Here is a 7,813-nt window from a genome sequence, read left to right on the forward strand (position 1 = left end):
ATGTGGAGACAATGCCTAATGCAGAAGCCAATACATTGGGTAGCAATATATAGTTATGGTGTGTCAAATCCCACACACTTCTGCACATCCAAATAGCAGATCCATGCATGGAAATCTTTTTGCACAACTGAGTTGTGTTTATTGGATCTGGGTGACTCTGGCCTCACTGGTGTATATATAGGTTGAAAGAATTCTGCTGTTGTCCATAGCAAGGTCAACATGCAACACTGAAATAATCAGACGTAAGAATGTACACTTAGAGGCATCATCCTGATATGTTCAGGTTTGTTCAGTCTGCGACTGGATGGCGATGAATCTCGGTATCTTCCAGGCTTCTCTGCAGAGCCACAAAAGCTGCAAAATATGGCTCCTCCACTGATTAGACATGCTGAGGTGATCCAGCCTAAATAGAGTGCAGGTCCCAGTTCACGTTTCCGGCCAAACTGGATTGCTGGATTGTGGAAGTCCTCGATGATGTTTTTGGCAGTCCAGGAAACAGGAATCAGCACAATGACCCCAGTCAGAAGGAAAATTGCTCCAGCTGCCAACAAAATCTTGTTCTTCATCTGCTCATTACTGCCAGGACATTGGATGCACTTTGTGCCAGCAACGGCAATCAGAATGGCAATAACTGACAGGGCACATGCTGTGCACATTAGTCCTCTGGATGCTTCCAAGGCAGGTGGAAGGGCCAACAAGGATCCGTAGAATTTGCACTGATGCTTCTTGAAATGATTGACGCACACCATCCATAGGCCCTCCCAAATGGTCTCAAAGACTATGATGTTACTTTCTGTGAAGGCAGATACTTTCCACTGTGGCATCAGAGTGACGGTTAACGTTCCAACCATGCCAATGCCCCCAAGCAGCAGGGCCACAGTTTGCAATGCACAGCAAGCCATGGGGCTTCTCAGAAAGTGATGCCCAAGCAAAAATAATTCAGGAATACTTTTCTAAAGAAGATCTTGCACTTCTCCCCAAAACATAAGAATCTTTCCCATAGTTTCTTCACGTGGCAAATGAATTTAAGATGGACTGTGCCTGTTATCCTGAAGAACAAGGAGGAAGAAATCCACTTCTGCCTAACCTGAAGGAGCTTCTATATATTTCGTCTAAAGTTCCACAGTGAGTCAAGGCCCAGTACCTTTGTGGCCAATCAGATTCTGTGCAAGGGTGAGTCCAGACATATTCTACCTGACATTGTTGTTTTTTGTGTGTTCAAGTGCTGCTAACATGCTATAATTAAATGATTATGCTCTAATTTTAGATACCCAATTACAGCACTAATAATTATTTTTCAGCAATAATCATTGCATCAGTGTCAAAGCACAATAGCTTAATCACTTTTCCGGTTAAAAACGTCACATAAACACATTTACAATTTACTGGTGACAAAAAAAATTGTAAGGTTTATTTAGGTTGAGTTTAGAAGTTTTTCAGTGCTGCAAACAAAAGAATATGAACGTGTGTGTGGATATATGATACGATACGATAATCTTTATTGTAATTGTCCCATACAGAACAACAAAATTGAAAAAATCTACATCAGACATTCAAAAACCCACAAGCCTGCTATCCCAGCTATCCCAGCCTGGTTAACCCCCTAAAAACTCTGATACTCCATAATTAAATACAATATACTCCCATAGAGACTACCTTACACTGCGTTTAAAACCAAAATCACATTTGGATAGAAACTGTTTCTCAGGTGGTTAGTCCTAGTCTTTATAACCCTGTACCTTCACACACACACACACACACACACACACACACACACACTTTTACAATATAAATCAGGGTGGGCAACCTGAGCTCATCCAGATGTTGTTGGCCAACAACTCCCATATGTCCCAACCAGTATGCCCAATTGACAAGAATGGTGGGAGCTGTGGTTCAACAACATCTGAAGAGGTATAGGTTGCTCACCCCTGCTATATGTCTTTTCTAAGTTCTGCCCAACTTTCTCAAGAGATGTGCTTAGTTTGCTAATGGGATCTTAATACACAAAGGGGAAATGTGTGTTTCCTTTGCAGCAGCCACTCCCGTCACCTCCTATGCTGTGTCCTCACCCCTCCAAAGAAGATAGGGGAACCAGTACAGACAGAAGGGGGAGCCAAGAAAAATGTCCTGCCCACTTTCTGATCATGGAAGACTCTGCTGGATCAGTAAGCCTACTATCATGGAAAGGGACATACGGTAATTCGGCAATCTGGAATTTCTAGGCCATTAATGATGCATGAGAGCAGTGTTTCTCAAACAGTGAGCCATGGCCCACCAGTGGCTCTTCGGCCACTTTCAGATGGGCCTCGGTGCCACAGCCTGCCCAGTGCCTCCTCACTTGCCTTTCCCCACCATTCAGCCATGACATAGGCTTTTGGTTGGACCAGTGCCAGCACTAGCAACTCCTTGCATGCTGAGTAAAAACAGCCAGGAGTAGGAGGAAAATGTGGCTATAAAAGGACCAAGGAGGAGAGAGAGAAGAAACTGGGAGGTGTTCTGTGGAAGAGGCATGGAAGATATAGTTCAAGAAGAATGGGTAAAGAAATGATAAAAAATACATAGGGAAGCACAGTAACATAGAATTGTAGAGTTGGAAGAGACCCTGAGATTCTCCAAATTCTCCTTAAAATGGGGAGACTGAGTCACAATAACCTCAAACCAAATGTCTCCTCTAAAGCTTGTGGAAAGCTGAGCTCTGAAACTTCACACCATAAGAAAAACATGATAGCAAAAGGATTTTGCAATTTCAAAAGATGGAGTAGAAATCAGTAGAAAGGGATGCCAGCTGATTATGCCAAACTCTGTCTCCATCTGTCATCATTTTGCAGCTGGCTCTGTCCCTGCACTATCCTTTTGTGATGGGGGGAGGGGTGGCTCAGTAGTTTTCAGCCATCTCAAGTGGACCTTGGATGTAGAAAGTTTGGGAATCCCTGCATTTGAGATTGAGAGTGCAGTAGCATAGACTCATTCTGCACTCACTGTGAAGTTTTGCTCTCTCCTCACAATAATATTGTGCCCCATGTTCTTCCCTTCTCCAGGAGAATTGTAAAGCATATGTATGTAAGCAAATATTAAGGTGTATATGTATATATATTAGGTAGCAGTACAAAGATCCTGTGTAGAGTCCAAAGGCCAGGGAAATGTCACTTTCTTGATGGCGTAAATTTGAGTAGCATGAAGGCATTCAGGTTAAGCAGACTTTTGAGTGCCAAAACCCCAAAACTGTCATAAAAATAATGAAACTTGGGGCACAGTATAGCAACATTAATGTGAAAAACAAAACTCTTAATGTGCCCTCTTTTACTCTCCACAAAGCTGTCTCAAATTGTATCAGGGCCACAGTGTCTCTGCAATTTCTTGTTTTCAGCAGCTTGCCTCAGAAAAACTGCCTCACGGATTACCTCGGAAGATGGCACCTACTAGGCAAGTGCATTTTTGCCCTTCCTTCTTGGAGGCTTCAAAGGTATTATGTTTTTTGTTTGTTTAGGAATCAGGGATACATTCGCCCTTGCTTAAATTGCCCAAGTTCCTCATGACTTGTGACAGAGAGGCAATTAAAATTGGTAGTTAGGTGAGCCACCTGACGAACTAAAGCTGCTCACATACCAGTCTCTGTAGCTAACATTTGCAATAGAGCTGAAATATTTGAGGAACAGCATTAGACCGCACCAACTAAAAAGAAGATTGTGTTTATTTTTGTGTGTAAGGTGTAACCATGCTGAAAGACAATCTTGTCATCTCAAATGATAGAATAATTACTGGTATTGAAGCCTGAGGGGAGTGAAATAGCAGCAGGACAAATGAGTATAAAGGTATTGTGAATACCACAAACATAGACTATATCTGAATGTTTTCTCCAGAATTCCAAAGAATATTGTGGGTTTAGTTTGCTATTTATTTTTTTAGCAAACCTGTAAAACAAAGTTGAGTAACAATCTTCATTATTGTTATGGTGTAAAAGAGAAAAGACTGAGGTCCTGGTTCCAGTTTTCGACTGCAAACCAGGTTATTCTGTGGAAAACCCATGAAGGGATAGCTCCCACTCTCATTACTGCTTTGCTATTTAGCAGAGGCTCTGTCGGGCTGCCAAATGGGACAGAAAATTTATTGCCCCTGTGAATCAGTGTAAACCCGCTGTCCTCGTGTTTTAACTCTCCCAGAGACTACATGCTCCCAGCTAAGTTGATGTTCCTGGAACATGTTCTTACATCTAATTCACACATGCAAATAGTGGAAAATGCAAATAGATAGAGGCTGTTGCACATGGCAAGCTGTTTCTGTCACTCCTCCCAGTTCTAACAATTTTCCTGGAATCCAGCAGTAAACAGAGCAAACAAAGAGCATTGCACTGCCTGAGATGCAGCCCCTCCAAGTGTCCCTGTTTTCCAGGGACGTCCTCGATTTAGAGAAGCCATCCTGGTTTCTGATTTGATCCCTGAATGTCCCACTTTTCCTTAGGCTGTCCCTATTTACATTGGCAAAATGTTGGAGGGTACAAAGTTATCCGACCCATGAGCTGTCTGAAAGCAATCCTGTACAGAAAAGTTTTTTTAAAATGTTTATGTTATATTATGTTTTTATATATGTTGCAAGCTGCCCAGAGTGACTGGGGCAGCCCGATAAAATGTGTGGGGTATAAATAGTGAACTTATCCTTCTGGAATGGACTATCCCTCTTTTCATCGGAGAAATGTTGGAGGGTATGGAGTTGTGTATCTGCCATCCTCACTCTTCTTCTCACCCCACTTGCTATAAACGTTGTTTTGCTATTGCTAATGCAGCAGCATACATGATCTCTCTGCCTCAGCCTCCTGTGTGCCTAGCTCTTACTACTAAAGTTACTTGATTAACCTATAACTTTTATTTTTTATTATTTAAACAAAAACCATTTCTAGCCACAGCAAAATGGCTAGACTTTCCTGGGCCCCTCAGCCAGAATGCTTCACTTTGAGGAAGCACACCGTGGCTCAGAGTGAGGCATGAGGGTGAGACAGGTTTCTTGGAGTCCAGAGGAGTCTTGCCAGGTGGTGGGTGGTGGTGCCAGTACAAGTGGGTGACCACAAGGCAAGCGAGCAGGGCCCAAGTGTGTGCTAATTTGCTCCTCCCTGGGCCCTGACATCACCTCAGCTAGATTGCACGAAATTGCTCCCGTATGAAAATAATCTAACAGTGGAAAGCATTTCCACAGTTAAAGGACATTTTGTTAGTTCTTCAGCATGGCACACATAACATTCTGCTGCAGTTTAAACAGAGCAAGGTTATCTTCAACATATCAGGACATTGTCACATAAATATGACCAATACCTCTATAAGTAACAAACCAATAGAGTAACTTTGAATATGTTTCTGGGAAAGAACTCTGCACAGCAGTGGGGGTGGGAAGTAGGACAGGGTGGAGAGTCAAGATAAGAAACGTTTACTGCATTGCTGAAGTCTTTGGGGTGGGGAATTTGCTGAAGTCTTGTGGAAGGGAGGGAATTGGCTGGCATCCAGTTCAGCTGGTGGAAAGACTGGAATAGCAAAAAATGTACAGTACGCTCGGAAAACTCTAGTTATATGCTATGTGACTCACCTGATTATAAATTCAGTTAACCTTTTTAAAAATTGCAAACAGTCTTAGCAGCTATTGTAACATGAATGGTTTGCATTCCCTACAGACCTGTCAAATGAACTAAGCTAAAGTGCACTGTGAGTATTGCATGCATGCACACACAAACACACACACACAAACACACACACACAAAGGCAAACCTTGTTAGATAGTGTTTATACTTGGATTTGTAGTATTTGTGCATTTTTCCATCTGCCACATACAGTTCCAGAAAGATGCCAAACTGCATTATAATTCTCCTACAGGACAGCTTGCCACATGCTTCTTCATGGCTGCCATTCTGCATGTTATTGTGGTTATGTATTCTTTACAATTCTGCCTAGTGCACCCTGCAAATCGCCAGGAAGGTCACACGAAACAGATGAAGTTTAAAATATTTTTATTAAAATGTGTTAAAACTCTTCCCACAGAACAAACAATAATGTGCAGGAAAATAATGGTAGAATATAGCTAGATTGAAAAACAAGAAAAGAAAGCACACAACCTTTTATCACTACTAAGAAGTGTTAGTACTATTGGGCAAATTTTTTTCCCCAGGAAATGTAGAATATATACTCTGAAAACTTTGAAATTTTAAAGTATTCAAGCACATCACTCCTCTTCTTTTTTTACACAGCCAAGCAACACTTCAATAAAAACTTTATATGGTTAAAAAAAATCAAATATAGATTTAGAGAAGTCCCCCCCCCTTCATTTTCCCCTTCACCTCCCAATAAGAGCCTCTGCTATATTTTGCATATTAATATAGTATTGATCATAGTGGACTTCAGTAAGATAGAATTTTTGTTGTAACATAACCTACCCCCCCCCACTGCAAAGCAATTTCAAATTACTATTAGAATGAAAACATATTCCCCTTAATAAATGCTAATAAAAAAAAATACAAAAACCTTGGACAATATTCAGTTCGAATTTCTGATGCTGCTCTGAAATATCTGAAGACGTTCCCTTGTGTTCTAGAGCTTGCTTTGTCTTAGAGGTCACAGACAGTTTCCTGGATTTTGCTCCATTGTACACAGCATGCTGTACTAGCAGAGTTTCTTCTAGAATCCAAGTTTGATCAGAAAGGATACTTCCCTTGGAAAGACAGTAAATCAAAGGCAGACTAAACATACTGACTTTTAGTGTACGAACTTTCAGCTCTTCTTGGCGTACGATGGCTCTGGAAGGCTGTACGTTGTGAAGGCACTGAGTATCGATAGCTTCTGGTTTTTTCTTCACAACGGCAGAAACAGCAAAGAATTGCTCCTCCAGCGACGAGGCAGAAGGCAGATGTCCAGCCTATGTAGAGGGCTTCGCCAAGCTCCCGCTTCTGAGCCAGCTGAATGGCTGGGTTGTAGAAGTCTCGGATGATGTTGTGGGCAACGAAGCACACTGGGATGAGCACGACGATGCCAGTCACAATGAAAGTGATGCCACCTGCCAGCAAAATATACCCTTTTATTCTGTCGTCATTTCCTGTGCACTTTGTGCACTTCATGCCAAGGACAGCGACTGCAAACGCAAGGAACGCCAGGGCTGAAGCTGCGCACATCAGACCCCTTGAAGCCTGGAGGTCAGGAGGCAGAGCCAAGAGGGAGTCATAGACCTTGCATTGCAGCCTGATGTTAGATTGCTGTATGCAGTTCATCCACAGGCCTTCCCAGGAGGTTTCAAAAACCACCACGTTGCTTTCGATGAAAGCGGTCACTCGCCACTGGGGCATGCCCGTGATGGCGAAAGTCCCAACTGCGCCAATGCCTCCAAGGATCAGTCCAGCAAACTGCAAAGCAGCAGAAGCGGCAGCCATCTCTTCATTCCAGAACAGGGCTCCAGATATGTTCTGTTCAAGCGCAGGGCTTAGGGTGTTTGTTCGTTTTGCAGGTTCAGGTCATGTGCAGAAGAGAAACCTTTCTTGAGCAGCTTGTGCAGCTGTCACCTGCAGAAACGCTTGCTAATTCAGACCAGTTTGAATCAGATGCATGCTGGTTAGCACTCGGCTGCTTCCTTACTGCTTGGAGTGGAGCATTCCACTGCCCCCATCATTTGGAAAGGATGGAGTTATCTATCAGGTTTAACAACTTTCAAAGCCAGTGGAAGGTCAAACACAACAGGGTTTGCAACCAGAAAAATTCTTTCTGGAAGGCACACCTGTGTTTCTGAAGAAATTCTGTCATTTACCTTTTTATTTTCCCTCCTGGCAAAATGTTAGATAGTACATAAA

At 42.6% G+C, this 7,813-nt stretch overlaps 1 protein-coding gene and 1 pseudogene across 2 annotated transcripts; both read right to left on the reverse strand.

The window, feature by feature from the left end:
• Positions 1 to 236: 236 nt before the first annotated feature.
• Positions 237 to 902, reverse strand: LOC309340335 (claudin-8 pseudogene; annotated as a pseudogene). The gene has a single exon. The product of its transcript is annotated as a claudin-8 pseudogene (transcript).
• A 5,127-nt stretch (positions 903 to 6,029) lies between these two features.
• LOC309340491 (claudin-8-like) lies at positions 6,030 to 7,558 on the reverse strand. The gene has a single exon (XM_081859307.1). The coding sequence runs from the start codon at positions 7,397 to 7,399 to the stop codon at positions 6,716 to 6,718; it is 684 nt and encodes a 227-aa protein (XP_081715433.1). The 5' UTR covers positions 7,400 to 7,558; the 3' UTR covers positions 6,030 to 6,715.
• Between the last annotated feature and the right edge of the window lie 255 nt (positions 7,559 to 7,813).

Source organism: Podarcis erhardii (assembly GCF_964252035.2).
Source record: "Podarcis erhardii genome assembly, chromosome: 4".
Taxonomy (NCBI): domain Eukaryota; kingdom Metazoa; phylum Chordata; class Lepidosauria; order Squamata; family Lacertidae; genus Podarcis; species Podarcis erhardii.

What these genes read in the sequence shown, in the direction of transcription:
- LOC309340491 (XM_081859307.1), bottom strand. Translation starts at nt 7,399, where the DNA reads ATGGCTGCCGCTTCTGCTGCTTTGCAGTTTGCTGGACTGATCCTTGGA.